Below are 17,451 nucleotides of genomic sequence, written 5' to 3'. Positions count from 1 at the left end.
TTCTCTCCACCCCCCCCCCCTCTTTCACCCACCACCCTCCCCCCCTCTCTCTCTCTCACCCTCCAACCCCCTCTCTCTTTGCCTCTCTCTCTCTTTCCACCTCCCCTCTCTCTGTCCCCCCTCTCTCTTTCTCTCCCTCCCTTCATCCCCCCCACCCCCCATCTCTCTCACACACTCAAATCTCACATATGCCATTCTCTGGGACTTTGCTGAGGGAGGACGATTTCTCTCTCTATCTTTATCTCTCCTTCTCTCGTTCTCTGGCTTACTTAGAAAGAGACAGGAAGTGTAGGAGGAAGTTGAATGTGGTGAGGCAGTTTTGCATCTTACGTTAGCTGGTTTCAGCTTTCAACAGTATTTTGAGACAGACAGACAGACAGACAGACAGACAGACAGACAGACAGACAGGCAGGCAGGCAGACAGACAGACAGACAGACAGACAGACAGACAGACAGACAGACAGACAGACAGACAGGCAGGCAGGCAGGCAGACAGACAGAACCTGAAGAACATTCTAGATGTCTTTGAGGGACTAAAAGTCGTGTGTGTGTGTGTGTGTGTGTGGGTGTGTACGGAAGTCAGTGGCAGGCAGACACAAACGTGTCATGCCTATGTATGCGTACAAGAGTGTATGAGTGTGTGTGTGTGAGGGTCCATCAACGTGGTGTTACCATGACGTGCGTGGCACTCACCAAACTCCTCATCCTCGTCATCTTCGTGTTCATCCTCTGTCTCCCAGAATTCTTCACTTCATACAGAGGTAGGTGATCCAGGGGCTCGCCACGTGCTTGAGTGTGTGTGTGTGTATACATGTATAGTACGTGTACGTGTGTGTGTGTCCGATATTATAAATCAAACGAGGACAGTTTCTGTCCGCCTGCTGGTTTAGTAGAAGATTGACAGTTGAGTATGACTGAACTCACTTCCTCCCAAATCTCCCCATAATACCACTGCCTCTGTACCAGGGGAGGCTGGTGGAGGTAGGAATCGGAGGACGGAGCTCTATGAAATCCAACCTTTAACAGTTGTATACTTACAGGCTAGACTGACAGGTGATTGAGAGCTGCCTTCACAGTCTATTAACTCTTTCTAGATGACATGCTGTCACTGAGAGGCTTATTCTAACCTCTGCGGTGTGTGTGTGTGTGTGTGTGTGTGTGTGTGTGTGTGTGAACGTATTGATGGGGTGATAAGGTCAGTGGTGTGTGTGTGTGTGTGTGTGTGTGTGTGTGTGAACATGTTGATAAGGTCAGTGGTGTGTGTGTGTGTGTGTGTGTGTGTGTTGGAGGACAGAGGTGTGAGACTTTCTACAGCATCTTCACAATGATCGCAGAGACAGGATATGAACCCCAGCCACGAGAGGCAGTTTGTCCCCCCCGCTCTGTCTGAGACCATAATATTGTTTATATTGCTTTCTCTCTCTCTCTCCCCCTCCTTCTCTCACACACATGCACACACACACACACACTCCTCCAGCGCTGAGAGTAAACTTCGACTGCGTACCCTACGGCCCCTGTGAGGAGGGAGGGAGGGAGAGGGTCTGTCTCTCTCCTGGAGCCCAGACCACCGGGAACACTATGGGGCCAGTGTGCCCCAGGACTGGGGCTGTGGCTGGGGCTGGGACTGGGGCTGGGACTGGGACTGGGACTGGGAATGGGACCGTTAATAGGAATGGGACTGGTAATGGGACTGTGAATAGGAATGGGACTGGGACTGGGGCTGGGACTGGTAATTGGACCGTGAATGGGACCGGGACTGGGACTGTGAATAGGAATGGGGATGGGACTGGGACTGGGGCTGGGGCTGGGACTGGGACTGGTAATTGGACCGTGAATGGGAATGGGACTGGGACTGGGCCTTCGGATGGGACTGGGTCTGGGACTGGAAATTCCAGGTTGGACTCGGACAGCCGATGGTTCCTGTGTGAGGCAGAGGTGGACCTGCTGGGTCTCCGTGGCAACGCCTGGATCTCAGGTGGGTGGGCGTGTCACCTCTTAGACGTCACCTTCGTTCCCAGTTTCCCGCAACACCAGAAGAAGACTGGAAAGTGATTAAATGGAGACAAATCATCGTCATATTTTCTCTTCTCCACATTTTTCCCTTCATCCCTCCATCCATCTTTTCCTTAACATACTGTACCTCTTCTCTCTATCTCTCTCCTCTCCATCCATCTTTTCCTTAACATACCCCTTCTGTTTTCTGCATATCTCTCTCCTTTCCTCTCATCCATCCATCCATCCATCTTTTCCTTAACATACCCCTTCTCTCTTCTGCAAATCTCTCTCCTCTCCTCTCCATGTCTCTCTCCTTTTATTGACCCATCCATCCCTCCATCCATCCATCAACATACCTGTCATATCCATGTGTGTCTGTAGGAGGCAGTATCATGGTGTCGGTGTTCGGGTCCCTGAACCTCAGCCTTTATGGCCACCTCAACACCAGCACTCTATCCCTCCGCTCACCGGAGGAGGAGAAAGAGAGGGATGAGGAGGAGAAAGAGAGGGATGAGGAGGAGAAAGAGAGGGATGAGGAGGAGGACAAGGAGGAAGGACAGAGAGTGTTCTACTGCTGTCTCCCAGCCTTGTCCAAAACAACCAATCACAGCCGCTGCCTCCTTCATCTGACCAATCAGATGCTCCTGAAGTCTGCCGTGTCATTGACACACCCACCACAGAGAGGTGAGGGCCTGGGGGGATTGGTTTTAATAGTGTAGAAAGGCGTCCTCTCTTCCTCTCCTCTCCTCTTCCTCTCCTTCCCCTCTCTGATGTGAGAGGACTTGTCTGACGAGGTGTCCACCATTTTGCTTTCACTCGTTTAGAATGGTAGATCAGTGCAGAGGAAGGAAGGAGACGAGATGAGGAAAGGAGGAGATGAGGAGAGGAAACCACATTAGACTATTGGGACGCTCCCCATATCTTACATGTCCCTTTGACACAATCCAGTTTCATCCAATACAAAGAATGAATCACTTCAGCTCTGTTCTATTCCCGCCTTGAGTCAGGTTCAGTTCAGTTCTACTCTATTCAAACGCTGTTTCCTTCTTCTCCAGCATCTCCACTTCTGTCTTCCCCTCTAGGCACTGCATTGAGACATTCTGAGAGATACAGTGCCTTCGCAGACCCCATCACTTTTTCCACATTTTGTTGTTTTATAGACTCAATTTAAAATTGATTAAATTAAATTGCCATCAATCCACACACAATACTGCAGAATGACAAAGTGAAAACACTTTTCTTTTTCTTTTTTGTAAATTTATTAAAATTGAAATACAGAAGTACCTAATATACATAAGTATTCAGATCCTTTGCTATGACACTCTTAAAATGAACTAAAATGCAAAAATGTCATCAACAAATCACTCAATAAGTTGAATTGAGTCCATCTTAATACAAGGATAATAGTTCATGTAATTTTGGAATTAATATATTTGTTTTTATAGGGCTTCTGATTTGCATAGGAATCAATTACACACTGTGTAGATTAAGATGTCACTACCAAATCAGCAAATTTCATAATTATCTCTTGATCCTGACAAACTCCCCAGTCCCTGCCGGTGACAAACATGCCCATAACTTGATGCAGCTACCACTATTCTCCACACAAGAGATGGTGCAGAAACTGCATTGCATGTGCTGGATTTGCACTAAACCTAATGCTTTGTAGCAAAACCAAATAAACACATTTCCAGCTACTTTCTTTGCTGTGTCACTTGAATTCATTGTTGCAAACACAATTATGGATATGAGATAGATTATTTTCCATTAAGGGATTCTTTTTGGCCACTTAGTTATAGACCAATTTTGTAGAGTGACTGTGATGATGTCACATCGATTGCTTTTTCCTCTCCACCATTCAACTTTGTCGATTTTTGTAAGTCTCCCCAGGCCTCAGGGTCGCATTCCTGAGCAGTTTTGTTCCTCTTAATTTACTTTTAAGTTTATAATGACAACCTGATCCACACAGTGTGTAATTGATTCCTATGCAAATCAGAGACCCTATAAAAACAAAGATATTAATTCTAAAATTACACAAACTATTATCCTTGCATTAAGATGGACTCAATTCAACTTATTAAGTGATTTGTTAATGACATTTTTGCATTTTAGCTCATTTTAAGAGTGTCATAACAAAGGGTCTGAATACTTATGCTTATTACACTGAAATTTCAAAAAACCTGTTTTGGCTTTGTCATTCTGGGGTATTGTGTGTGGATTGATGGCAAATTCTTTTAATTGAATCCATTTTAAATTGAGTCTATAACACAACAAAATGTGGAAAAAGTGAAGGGGTCTGAATACTTTCCGAAGGCACTGTATACTCTTAATAAAAGGCTAACTCCAGGCTTCCTTCAATTGATTTTGGCTTGGCGTCTGACAGTTCTACTCTATGTCTCTATCCTTCTCTCTCTCACACACACAGACAGAGACACAGACACAGACACACACACACACACACACACAGACACACACTTTTCTAACCCTCCCTCCTCCTAAACCCGTTCTCCCCCTCTTCTCATCTCTCTCTCATCTCTCTCTCATATCTCTCTCTCCCTGTAGATGAGTGGTCGTGTATGTTCAGAGTGATGTGGTTGGTTCTGCTGTCTGTGGTCGTGTTGATGGCACTCACCATGGTCTTGGGCCAGGTCTGCCGGGAGAGGCGCTGCTGCCACCTCCGTGAGTCACACACGCACAGACACACACACACACACACACACACAGACACACACGCACACACACATTCATTCTTGTATCTTGCATCTATATCTATAACAGGTAATTTCAAAAGAAGAGCATCTCTTTATAGTTAATCTGTTGACAGGGATGCAGAGTTACAGTCATGTAGGTTAAAATGCATTGTCCCTCCCTCCCTCCCTCCCTCCCTCTCCCTCAGAGAATCCCATGCTGTACCCCGTCAGTATCTATCAGCCCAGTGGACGTTTGAACGGTAACACCCAACACACATACACATACACACACACACGCTCCAGCAGTACAGCTACAGTTTGATACACTGATGATGCCATGTGTTCCTTCCACACAGCGATTGGGGGTCGGTCTGACGTGTCGCGAGGAACCCTCTCAGGTAGGGGGGGCAGTCACACACCTGCTCTAGCAGACCACATACACAAGCCTGTCACCCCCCCCCCCCTCTCTCTCTTCTATGACCTCCCTCTTTTATGCCCCAATTCTCTCCTTCTATCTCCTCCTCTCTCCCTTCCTCTCTCCCACACATCAAAACCATTTACTGCCAATACATGCCAGTAAATGTATTGTCCCTTCAGATGTCCTTCAGATGCATACAGAGATGGCCACTCCAAATGGTGAGCACTACAGTTACATAGAACTACAATACCCATGAGTTCACCTCAGTCAAAGTTGCCATACAGGTAAGTTTACGGTACCTTCCTCCCATTGATGATTGGTGTGATTGTTTCGTCCAATAGAGAAGCTCCTGAGTGTCTACAGATCCAGCTATTGGAGGGGTGAGTTCCTCAACATTGTTCTGCCTCACGTAGGGATTGGTTGAATGTTGTTGTTGCTTAATGTTGTTGTCTTTTGATGGACAGGCCTGTCACCCATTCACGAAGATCTGACTGCAGGTAAAGAATAAGACACACACACACACGTACACGCACACGCACACGCACACAGCATCATAAACTTTCAGGCTTCTTGCTATGTGTGTGTGTCTTGTGGTGTGTGTGTGTGTGTGTGTGTGTGTGTGTGTGTGTGTGTGTGTGTGTGTGTGTGTGTATTGTGGCTTTGTTTGTTTGTGTTCTCAGAGGAGGAAGACCCTAGGCAGGGTTACCACGGTAATGAGGCAGGTAAGTTTGCTCTCCACCAGAAGTAAACAAACATTACAGTGACAGGAATACCACACACGTACCAGACAGCACTTTGGGAATTGGGGTGTGTGTGTGTGTGTGTGTGTGTGGGTCTGTCTGCCTCCTCTCTCCCTCAATCATTAAATACAGCAGACAGGCAGAGACATGAGAAAACCTTTGTGTGCGTGCGTGTGTGTGTGCGTGTGTATATGCGTGTGCATATGTGTGTGTGTGTGTGTGTGTGTATGTGCGTGTGCGTGCATGCATGCGTTACAACTGTGTTGCGTCCCTCCAGACTTCACAGAGACTCTGCTGGATGGAGACATGGACAGTCAGAAACATGACATGACTGGAGGTAAAGAACCAACTATGCAACAACTGTGCTGTCAGACACATTCAATCATATGTTGTGAAGGAGAACATCAGGGGGAGGCTGGTGGAGGTAGAAATCGGAGGACGGGCTCATTGTAATGCATAGAATGTGCATTACAATGAGCCCGTCCTCCGATTTCTACCTCCACCAGCCTCCCCTGGAGTACTGTCTATAACAGACTGTGAGATTGACTTCCTTACTACCACCAACCAACGCACCTCCCCCCTTCCCCTCTTTTTCTCCCTTCTTCCACCCTTCCTCCCTCCCTCCCTCCCTTCTTCCCTCCATCCCGCTTTCCCTCTCCCTCTAGCTCACTTGCACCATCGTGGTCACCCTCCTCTGTGATCCCTCTCTCCGGAGGAGGCCTTGTGAGCACGCTCCATCTGGGGGGGAGAGAAGAAGAGGAGACGAGGAGAGAAAAGAAAAAGACAGAAGGAAGACTCCCTTTTTAAGCCTCTTTGCCAGATTACGTCTCAACGTGTTTTGTGCGTCTTGAGTCTGACAATGACAGGTTTTGCATAGTTTTGCATTAAATGGCCAATTTGTATTATTAATTATAGTGTATAACTTAAATTATTAAAAAATAAACATTGTTGGGACAGTCTTGTTGTTGTTGTCTTGATTGTTCGGGGGAGAAGAGGAGTGAACAGTAAGAATGGAGCAGAGGCAAATGGAGGGTTAAAATATGTTTATTTTTGGCATCTCTTCCCGCAGTTTAAGGGCACTTCATCAACGAGAGACAGCCAGCCCCAAACCAACCCCTTAGTTACCCCCTACCATAAACTAGCCTGGTTGCCAGGTCTGTTGATGCTTTAGTCAGCTCCTCTATCATCTGTTGTGTTGGCTGACTAAAGCAGCAGGACATCTGGCAACCAGGATACCCACTTGTGAACATCAGTTGGTTTGTTTGTTTGAGATTGGGTCTACAGGGCAGGGGAGTTGGTTTGTCATTGGACCGACAGGGCAGGGGAGTTGGTTTGGGATTGGGCCAAGAGGGCAGGGGAGTTGGTTTGGAATTGGGCCAAGAGGGCAGGGGAGTTGGTTTGGAATTGGGCCAAGAGGGCAGGGGAGTTGGTTTGGAATTGGGCCTGTTGGATAGCAGCGTAACAACAATACATTATATCTTACTTTTTAATAAAATAATAAACTTCCTTCTAGAAATGATGGAATATCGGGAGGAGATGAAGGCTTTGGAATTGTATTGCCGTGGATATGTTTATGTTGTAGTCATTTGATCAGTAACTTCTCCTCTCAAATCATCCTCTATCAAATCATCCTCTATCATATCAAAATAGAAATACAAGGTAGTGTTTAACACAATCTTACTTATACAACGAAAAGTTGGTAGTGAAATCCACATCACAAATACTGGCAGAAAACATAGGTAAATCAATAGTTGAAACATCTATGGACAGAATGTAAAATAATGTTATTACAACGTTTCTGCCAAGTTAGTGTTCTAGTCCACATTGGTCCAATTGAGTCCATTGAGTACAATGGAGGAAAAAAACGACAAACAAGGAAGCAAAATCCCTTTAAAATGGCAAACACCAATACCTGCCTTTTGGTTCAACTTCAAATAACATGAGAGACATGTAAGTTTCCATGACAACACACGGGATACGTTAAATACTTCAGTCAACGAACAGAAAATAAAACATAATTATTTTGATTCAGCTCCGAACTGTCTTGAATTTGGTTCCTCAACGCAAATATCAACCAAGTCATAATAAAACACAAGATCGCAGTGATATGGAATAGACACCAGCAAGCAATGGCACTTAAAACTCAATCGAGTGGCCAATTCCACCATCAATCTAGACTGGGCTCTTCCAGTATCTACTCTAGGATATTTCCTAGAATTTAACATAGCATTAAAGGGATGGTTCTTCCCAAGTATCAGACCTTGCAGTGTCTAACCAGATTTGATTGAGTGGAAGATCTATCCCTTTAAGAGGAAATACAGGGAACAATGTTGTGGAATCAGAGCCATCTCAGTTGTGGTGAGAGAACAGTGGTTCTGGTTAAATGGTCTCTGGCTATGGCACTTGGAGATGGTGTCACTTCAGTATTACTCTATTATATATATATAATATATCTGACTGTACATAGTTACATAAGACAAGCATAGGGGCCAATTGCACTTCAGCAGTAAGCGGCATTTAAGTGTAAGCGTGTGTGTGTGTGTGTGTGTGTGAATATGTGTGTGTATGCGTGTGTCAATGTGTGTATGTGTGTGTGTATGCGTGTGTATGTGTGTGTGTGTGTGTGTGTGTGTCTCTGGTTAAGGCAGGGTTAGTGTTCTAGCTGGGCTGAGGGTTCCGTGTGGGTTCTAGAGTGCTGGGTCTGGATGTGTGAGATCTGGAGGACCGGCAGCAGGAGCTGGAAGGCGTTCTGGATGTACGTGTTACTGTTGGAACCCTGCGGACCGACCAGAGAGCCAGGGTCAGGATTCACACCTTCCTCCTCCTCCTCCTCCTCATTATCATTATCATTACCATCATTACCATTACCATCATTATCATTACCATCATTATCATCACTGTGATCACTGTCACAGACCTGCCAACCTCACTAAATCTTTTGAGCACCACATCATCATCATCATCATCATCATCATCATCAAGGTGGAGTAGAGACAGACAATCACTGTGCTTGCCAGTTAGAGAGTCAGACAGACAGCTGGGCAGAGAGAGAGAGAGAGAGAGTGTGTGTGTGTGTGTGTGTGTGTAAATGTGTGTGTGTGTGTGTGTGTGTGTGTATGTGTGTGTGTGTGTGTGTGTGTTGAGAAGTCTCTTTACCTCAAGCAGTACACTGTCGACCAATGGATTCAACTCCTCAGCTTTCCTCTGGTCCTGAGAGAGAGAGAGAGAGAGAGACAGAGAGAGAGAGAGACAGAGGGAGAGAGAGAGAGAGAGACAGAGAGAGAGAGAGACAGAGAGATTGCCAATTAGTTGCTAGCATGTATCTACACTGTGAATCAATGAATGATTAGCAGTTAGCAGGATCTTAATGCAATCAAGTTACTGTACTAGCTATAGCATGACAGTCAGACACACACACACACACACACACACACACACACACACACACACACACACACACACACACACACACACACACACACACACACACACACACACACACACACACACACACACACACACACACACACACACACACAGTCTTACCCCAACAGTGAGCAGAGTATCAGAGAACTTCCTGGCCAGACAGCCCACCTCCTTACACATGGCACACGTCAGTCTGCAACAGAACACACACAGTTAAATGTTTATGTTGATTATAACACACACACACACACACAAACACAAACACCTACCTGGTGAGGATGAGGGCCTGGTCCCGGGCTGGTTTCTCCAGCTCCTGGCCGTGGAGGATCAACTCTGCCACCTTGTGGAGCTGCTCGATACTGCGGGCTGTCACCTCGGCTAGACTCCCCACAGACGACAGGTACACAGCCTAGAGAGAGGCAGACACACACACACACATACACAGGAGACACACGCACACACACACACAGATTTACGTTAAAGTCATTTAGCAGACGCTTTTTTCCAAAGTGATATGCATTTACAATAAGTACATATATTTGGCTAAGTATGTGAATCAACTATACATCAGTCATCGGAAGTAAAACCTTCGATAAAAACAAGTGCCATTGGCAGTCACAGTGCTAGAGAACACACACACACACACACACACACACACACACACACACACACACACACACACACACACACACACACACACACACACACACACACACACACACACACACTACAGCTTGAGCAGTGGACACATTCAAAGGAGAGAGGGGGGGAGAGAGGGGGAGAGGGGGAGAGGGAGAGAGAGACATACCGACACTCACTACACTAAAGCTCTTGTGAAATCAGTCTCACCTCTACAGACTTAGAGCTGCTCTCTTTCTCTTTGCTCTCCTCCTCCTTCTCTCCCTCCATCTCCTCCTTCTCTCCCTCCATGCCCTCCTTCTCTCCCTCCATCTCCTCCTTCTCTCCCTCCATCTCCTCCTCCTCTGGTCCTGGTGTCGGTTCTCCTGCCTGCAGCTCCTCAGTTGCCCCGCCGACTGTATCCGTGGGGACAGGCTGTTCCACCTCCCTCACCCAATCATGTGCCCTCATTCGAGCCTGGGGACGCATAATTACCCACACATCACTACTGCATGATGGGACATGTATGCTCATATATATATATATATATATAAACATAGTGTAATATATAGATTTTGTATTACAAAAGTAACAGTACCACCCTAATATAAAGCCATGCATTAATGCTTTTTTCGTGTGTAGTTCCATCCCCCAGCACCAAGAGGGCGACATGTTGCAGAACCCTAATATTCATAATACTAACCAGAATGCATATAAACGTATTTTGTATTGATGTTCATCGGTGGATAACAGTCGGATTATTTCAAGTTAAAAATGAGAAAATCTGTTAACTGTCTGGAGTGTGGAGGCACATGCAGTGGCCCCTTGTGGATACACTTTGAATTACATGTTGATAGTGTGACAGGTCAGGTGGTCAAGAATTTCTCAGCTGCTTAATAATATGTCGTGGTCACCTTGTTGAGTTTGTCCGGGGTAGCTGCGACATGAAGCTCAAACAGCAGCTCAGTCAGAACGCTCACAAACTCCTCCCCATCCGCAGCTGAGAAACACACACACACACACACACACACACACACACACACACACACACACACACACACACACACACACACACACACACACACACACACACACACACAAACACAAACACACATCCACACACATCCTTAGTTTCAAAGCATCAATCACGTGTAACTCCATACATTAATACCACAAAAAAAAAAAAATCATCAATATAATTTGACATGCAATCAGATTGTAGCAGCTTTGATTGATTAGAGCCAGGCTCATAACTCTGGGTGTACAAGGTTAGGCAGACGATACTTCATGTTGGCACCAACCTATAAAAGTCTTGGATCTTCTCATTCAATCTCAATTCTAAATCTCAAACTGTGTCAGCTGAACTCTTTTATTTGCACTTGTGTTTGATACCGTTCCTCATTCCATTCCATGCATTACAACGAGCCCGTCCTCCGATTTCTACCTCCACCAGCCTCCCCTGATGTACTTACAGTGTAGCAGCTTCTTCAGTGGAAGAATTAGGTCTTGGAGTACACAGCCGAGCTTGAGTAGGGCGTTGGTGTCATGCAACTTTTGATTGTTCTGATCATGAATGTTTTTTTTTTGACAAATATTGGTCAATTGGTGCATGGTACAAATCACCCCTAAACAAACTGATCTAGGGTCATCCCCTCATGGGTAAAGTCATGATAATCAGACCCTAGATCTGCTGTTAGGGTGGACCTGGGCGGGTCACTCACACAGGGGGGTAGAACACTGTGTTTGGGAACTTAGATCACCGTAATCCTTCGCCTCTCCTTCCTTCCCCTCCTCCTCCTCTTCCTCCTCTTCCTCCTGGCTGATAAAGAGATCCTTGATGGCGATCAGTTCTTTCTTCACCTCCTCCTGATCCTCCTCTTCCAGGGAGGAGAGGAACGCCTGCACCTGAAAGGAGAGAAGAAAAAAGGTGTGTGTGTGTGTGCGCGTGTGTGCATGTGTGTGTGCATGTGCTTGCGTGCGTGCCTGTGAGTGCGTGTATCTGTGAGTGTGTGTGTACCTGTGAGTGTGTGTGCGTGCCTGTGCGTGCCTGTGAGTGTGTGTGTGTGTGTGCGCGTGTGTGCGTGCCTGTGCGTATTACCTTGGTCTCGCTCTCATTGGACAGGATCTCGAGGGCCTCGAGGTGTGACAGGCCCTGGTAGTCGTCAAATAGGATGCCGTAGTGGGCCGTGGGCTCGCTGATCAACTGGCTGGTCAGACGCTCCCTCTCCTTCTCCTTGGCCTCCTTCAGCATCTAACCAATCACAACACAGATACACAACACCGTCAACACCCACAACCAATCATTACCTGATCCCCAAAGCAAAACGCAGTCGCGTAGTGCAGTCAGCTTAAGAAAACACCATAAAACAACAACAACAACAATAACAACCATACACACATGAAAAAGCAGAGGGATATGTATATCAGGCATCGTGACAGGGCAGATAATGCAGCACATGCTGAAGTGCAGTTGTCATGAGAACAATAAATAGCAATAAATAAGCTTCACTACATATTTAACAGCTTGATGGCACGCTGTATAAAAGAGTTCTAAATTCTATGGCTCTTAAAGTTCAAGATCTATTAAAAGGGGATGTTCAGGACAGTCAAGGATAGAATGTGATTCTTTAATACCTCAGGTAACTGTGTTAGCTTTGTTAGCCTGGTTAACAATCCTGGCCAACCGTTGTTTTATTGTGCACACTTTAATGTCCATACCAGGCTACCGTAGAAAAAATCAGCATGGGTTCGATAAAACATGGTCGTCATAGTTACTGCTTCCACGAAAAGAGTTCATCTTCCTCAGAAAGAAAATATGTTGCTGTCCCTTCTTACAAATGGCATCAGTGGTGTTTGTGTGTGTGTGTGTGTGTGTGTGTGTGTGTGTATGTGTATGTCTCATGCCTGTGTGTGTGCATGTGCGTGCCTGTGTGTGTGCGTGTGCATGTGGTGTATGTGTGTGTACCTGGCTCAGTGATACGGTCCTCTGCATCAGGGTCTTGGTTTTCTTGAACCCTGGGTCGCTCTCAGCCAGGACGGTCATGGTCTTCTTCCCTATAAACTCTAACGCATCCAGACCCCCAGTGATCACTGACTTACCCTGGGGGGGGAGGGGGGGGAGGGAGAAAGTTGAGAGAGAGAAGAATAAGGTTAACTGACTTGCAGAGACAAAAGCATGATTGAGCAAGCGTGATTGAGCGAATTGGCGGCTAGCGTGTGTGTGTGTGTGTGTGTGTGTGTGTGTGTGTGTTTTCCTGTGTGGGGGGGTAGTGTCGTGTTGTGTGGTGTGTGTGGATAAGTGTGTGTGTGTGTGTTTGTGTTTGCCTGTGTGGGGGGGTAGTGTCGTGTTGTGTGGTGTGTGTGGATAAGTGTGTGTGTGTGTGTGTATACAGTACTCACAGTGTTCTGAACAGCATGGGTGATGGTGGAGAAGACTCCTCGACTTGGTGCTGTCGTCATGACAGCAGACGGAGTAGATTCTGACCCGCTCTCCTCTCCTCCTTCTCCCTCCTTCCTCTCTTCCTCCTCCTCTTGCGCCTCCTCCCCTACAGAGGTCCTATGGAGGCGCAGAGACTCCCCTGCCTTCTTCACAGAGCTCAGACTCTGACCTGGAAGAGAGAGGGCAAAGGTCACACACACGAACACACACACAATACACACATCACACACTCACACATACCCATAGTGGTGGTGGCACTGGTCAGGAGAGACTTCCCCCATGACCCCCATCCTCCCCAACCTTTCCCTGTGGCCTGTTGAGAGAGAGAGAGAGACAAGACACACACACACACACACACACACACACACACACACACACACACACACACACACACACACACACACACACACACACACACACACACACACACTTCCATCATTAGCTGTGCTCTACTGTCCACCATCAGCCCAGTAAAATCTCTCTACTTGGACGGTACCAAGACAACATGATGATATCACTATGACAACCTCCACTTCCCCCTCGGTGGCAGCCGCGGCATCGGGATCCAGGTTCACCGATTGATCACACTCGGTCACATGATCCTCCACGCCATGCCCTGATTGTTCGACAGCAGCCTCAGAGCTGTCGTCCCCGGCGGTGGCCTCTTCTGCTGCCTCATTGGTCGACGGAGAGCCCTCAGAACCCTCTGTGACCAATGAGGGCTGGAGGAGGGGTATGGGGGGCGGGAGGTCTGGTTGTGCGTCTCCAGGGGGGTGGGGTACGGGGTTGGGGGGTTCAGAGAGAGGAGGGGGGGTCGTTATGGGGGGGTCTGCTTGGTCTGTGGGGGCCGTCTGGGACATGCTGATCTAAACAGAGAGAGAGAGAGAAAGGAGGGGTCAGCAGCTGTGTTATGTTCCATCATCAATGCATATGTTAGATTGATACGACCAAATAATTCTGGCACAATAATTAGACCTCTCAGTCATATTTAACATCATCTAACAAGAAATCCTGGCGATATTATCAGAGCCGTTTGATTCAGACATTATATGACTCTGGGGATATGGCTTAATACTTCCATCTAGCGGTCACATAATGCAAATGCAAGGAATTCATCATTGTTTTTCTTTTTTGTGGGTTGATTGCCGCAGATGTCGCACAGTTATAAAAGTCCGAAATAAATGGTGAACTCTCGTTCTGAACATTGACTGATAATTCAGACTTAAGACACGGTCGTTCGGTGGCGATACAAGGTAACTGACATAGAAATAAACAACAAACACTGCACGCGAAACTAATCGATCATCGAGATGATATTCGCAACACTGCATTGTTGGCAGTTCAATAGCCCCAATCTAATCGTGCGAATCAAGCGCGTTGAGCCCAAATCACATCCTAAACCAAACCATGAAATGATGACAATCAATAAGTACATATTGGCGAAATAAAAGAATTCCCTTGGATTCTGCAACTGCGTCTGATGCATGAGATTCGTAGTAGGCTGTTTTGTCTGGAGGAAACCGTGACAAGGAAATCACTAAAGCTGAAAGAAGCGGTTTTGTTTGTATGAAAATGACAGTGCATCTCACCCGTTTCGCTGACAGCTCCGCAACTTGTCTCCGGTGCCTCTTCCGCCTCGCCACGTCGGCAGCCCCGTCCCGTCCACGTGCTGCCCCGGGAGGTGACGTCACCGGGAAACACTGGAACTCTGCGGCCGAATCGTCTCGCTAAAATTGTAGTCTGGATGCAACGTTATCCGTTATCCGTTTATAGTTGAATTCGGGTGAAATGAAATCACGTATGCCCGTGTAGAACATAACATATCTAAACATGTCTTTAAAAATGGTGGGATTTCCTACGTCGTCACGCGCGGCTCGTTGGTCTAGGGGTATGATTCTCGCTTAGGGTGCGAGAGGTCCCGGGTTCAAATCCCGGACGAGCCCTCCTTTTTTCCAAACTACATAGGTCGTTTTTGGATTGACTGTTTGTCACTAGATACACAGTGACTGAGACAATGTCATCAAAATATATGTTTAGCGTTAAGATTTCTTATATTTTACATATAGTGTTTATCTTTGGAAAACATTTGATGTATGTTGAGTTAGTTATGTGTGTATGGAGGGCAGGTCTATTTGAAGGCAAATAGAGGGACGTGTGTGTATTTTACAAATAGAGATATGTGCTTACTGCAAGATCAACCACACGCACGCACACACACACACACAAAAAACATGTAGGAAACATTTATCAATATAGGTTTATTGTATGCTATGGATATTTGTTGTAAAACGATATGCAAAATTGTTCAAATATGACTGTACAGAATATGTTCACAGTTTGATATACAACATTACAACACGTTCCCTTTCAACTGACAACCGAGATTAAGAAAGACAGAATTTCATACACATTCACATCTTAACAAAAATGTTTAATATTCATTGTGCTAAAAATATTATAATCATGCTATAAAACCTTTAATTGCCCATTCAGTCTAATAATCATTTATAAAATATATTACAACTTATGTTATAAAATCTGCATAGTTACAAAACCAACAAAAACCAAACAACTTGTCAGGAGTGTGTGTGTGTGTGTGTGTGTGTGTGTGTGTGTGTGTGTGTGTGTGTGTGTGTGTGTGTGTGTGTGTGTGTGTGTGTGTGTGTGTGTGTGTGTGTGTGTGTGTGTGTGCGTGCCTGCGTGTGTGTGTGAGAGAGAGAGTTGATCCATTTCAACTCCAGTCATCACATGAAGAATCGATCAGGACGTGGAGTTTGCTTTGAAATATGATCAATACTCAAAGTCTTACTTACTATTAGAAGAAACGATTATTGTCGAATGCAAATGGAATTTAATCAATCAATCAATAAACCAATCAATCAATGATCAATTCATTTGAATGATAAATATTTGGCTTTGGGTGTTTAAAGTGCACGTCTCCTGTAAACAGAGCTAGGAGTTTGGTCACCAGAAGTCAATTCAGCAAACATTTATAAAACTTATCCAAATTTAAGAGCAACATTCCCTGCTTTACACCTTGGGGGTCTCCCTAATATATATATATAAAAAAGTAATACAATAAAATACCATCTTATCATATGTCAATATAACAAATACACTCACCGAACACTTTATTAGGAACACCTGTACACCTTCTCATGGTGGAGGTGGTGTCATGGTGTGGGGAATGTTTTCTTGGCGCACTTTGGGCCCGTTAATACCATTATATTATTGTTGCTGACCATGTGCATCCCTTCATGGCCACAATTTACCCATCTTCTAATGGCTACTTCCAACATGAAGTAGCCATTATGAAGCACCATGTCACAAAGCAGAAGTTGTCTCAAACTGGTTTCATGAACACGACAATGAGTTCAGTGTTCTTCAGTGGCCTTGCCAGTCACCGGATAGGAATCTAATAGAACACCTTTGGGATGTGGTAGAACGGGAGATTCACAGCTTGAAAGGGCACCTGAAAAATCTGCAAGATGTCATCATGGACCAGAATCTCAAAGGAATGTTTCCAACATCTTGTGGAATCACTGCCACGAAGGGAGGCCCTACCCAGTATTAGCATAGTGTTCCTAATAAAGTGTTCTGTGAGTGGATAATAACATATCATTGATACATACACTCACACAAGAGAACAGGTCACTGTTGCTACCCTTAACCAACCAAACTGGACTCCTCCTCCTGTACATTAATGCCCTGGTTAATAATCAGATTAATAATCAGATTTTTCACATTTCTAGACGCAAAACAAACAAAAACACTTTGCGTTGTGAAGCCAAGTAACCCCCCCACTCCATTCCCCCTTCATCCCAATACCAAAGACCCCCCCTCAATAATTGGAGATTGAGCTGCTATTATTGTGTTTGCATGTGTGTGTGTGTGAGTACGACACTGTGTGTGTGTGTGTGTGTGTGTGTGTGTGTGTGTGTGTGTGTGTGTGCATGTGCGTGCCTACTGGAGCACCCAGAACACTAGTGTGTGTTAGGTTAACTAGCTGCACATATATCTGTGATTTCTTCATCATGTGACTGGGTAATAAGAGGAGGCAGATGATGTGTGTGTGTGTGTGTGTGTGTGTGTGTGTGTGTGTGTGTGTGTTAGGTGAAGCATGCT

General features: G+C 45.8%; 3 protein-coding genes across 5 annotated transcripts in view; 1 reads left to right on the top strand and 2 right to left on the bottom strand.

Annotated features, from left to right (window-relative positions):
• Positions 1-1,723: 1,723 nt before the first annotated feature.
• LOC310821311 (uncharacterized protein) lies at positions 1,724-6,800 on the top strand. The gene is made up of 11 exons (XM_083693300.1): positions 1,724-1,975; positions 2,377-2,679; positions 4,558-4,674; positions 4,892-4,945; positions 5,042-5,083; positions 5,283-5,321; positions 5,445-5,483; positions 5,568-5,600; positions 5,784-5,825; positions 6,121-6,180; positions 6,509-6,800. The coding sequence occupies exons 2-11, from the start codon at positions 2,388-2,390 to the stop codon at positions 6,541-6,543; spliced, it is 753 nt and encodes a 250-aa protein (XP_083549426.1). The 5' UTR covers positions 1,724-1,975; positions 2,377-2,387; the 3' UTR covers positions 6,544-6,800.
• An 81-nt stretch (positions 6,801-6,881) lies between these two features.
• fam114a1 (family with sequence similarity 114 member A1) lies at positions 6,882-13,783 on the bottom strand. 3 transcript variants are annotated; one of them, XM_083693287.1, is made up of 11 exons: positions 13,567-13,783; positions 13,287-13,495; positions 12,853-12,987; positions 11,986-12,138; positions 11,609-11,792; positions 10,802-10,887; positions 10,119-10,364; positions 9,539-9,678; positions 9,390-9,462; positions 9,000-9,053; positions 6,882-8,619 (listed from the first exon to the last, which is right to left on the bottom strand). In XM_083693287.1, the coding sequence occupies exons 1-11, from the start codon at positions 13,763-13,765 to the stop codon at positions 8,494-8,496; spliced, it is 1,605 nt and encodes a 534-aa protein (XP_083549413.1). In that variant the 5' UTR covers positions 13,766-13,783; the 3' UTR covers positions 6,882-8,493. The 3 variants fall into 3 exon arrangements, with proteins under 3 accessions (XP_083549413.1, XP_083549414.1, XP_083549415.1); XM_083693288.1 differs by having other exon boundaries at positions 11,648-11,792; XM_083693289.1 differs by having other exon boundaries at positions 13,287-13,615.
• A 1,953-nt stretch (positions 13,784-15,736) lies between these two features.
• Positions 15,737-17,451, bottom strand: part of klf3 (Kruppel like factor 3 (basic)) — a 13,626-nt gene continuing 11,911 nt past the window's right edge. The window contains exon 6 of the mRNA XM_083693296.1: positions 15,737-17,451. This exon is cut by the window's right edge and continues 938 nt beyond it. The gene's annotated coding sequence lies outside the window, so the exon portion shown is untranslated.

Source organism: Argentina silus (assembly GCF_951799395.1).
Source record: "Argentina silus genome assembly, chromosome: 21".
Classification (NCBI taxonomy): Eukaryota; Metazoa; Chordata; class Actinopteri; order Argentiniformes; family Argentinidae; genus Argentina; species Argentina silus.
The sequence above is the reverse complement of the archived record's forward strand: the minus strand, read 5'-3'. Positions and strand labels throughout refer to the sequence as shown.

Bases quoted from the DNA above. Each gene is read 5' to 3' on its own strand.
- LOC310821311 (XM_083693300.1), top strand. From the start codon at position 2,388: ATGGTGTCGGTGTTCGGGTCCCTGAACCTCAGCCTTTATGGCCACCTC. The intron at 5,322-5,444 runs GTGAGCACTACA...TTCGTCCAATAG, and splicing joins AGAGATGGCCACTCCAAATG to AGAAGCTCCTGAGTGTCTAC. The intron at 6,181-6,508 runs GTAAAGAACCAA...CTCTCCCTCTAG, and splicing joins GAAACATGACATGACTGGAG to CTCACTTGCACCATCGTGGT.
- fam114a1 (XM_083693287.1), bottom strand. From the start codon at position 13,765: ATGATGGAAGTGTGTGTGTGTGTGTGTGTGTGTGTGTGTGTGTGTGTG. The intron at 11,793-11,985 runs GTAATACGCACA...CTCTCCTTTCAG, and splicing joins CCAATGAGAGCGAGACCAAG to GTGCAGGCGTTCCTCTCCTC. The intron at 10,365-10,801 runs GTGACCACGACA...ATGCGTCCCCAG, and splicing joins CCCCGGACAAACTCAACAAG to GCTCGAATGAGGGCACATGA.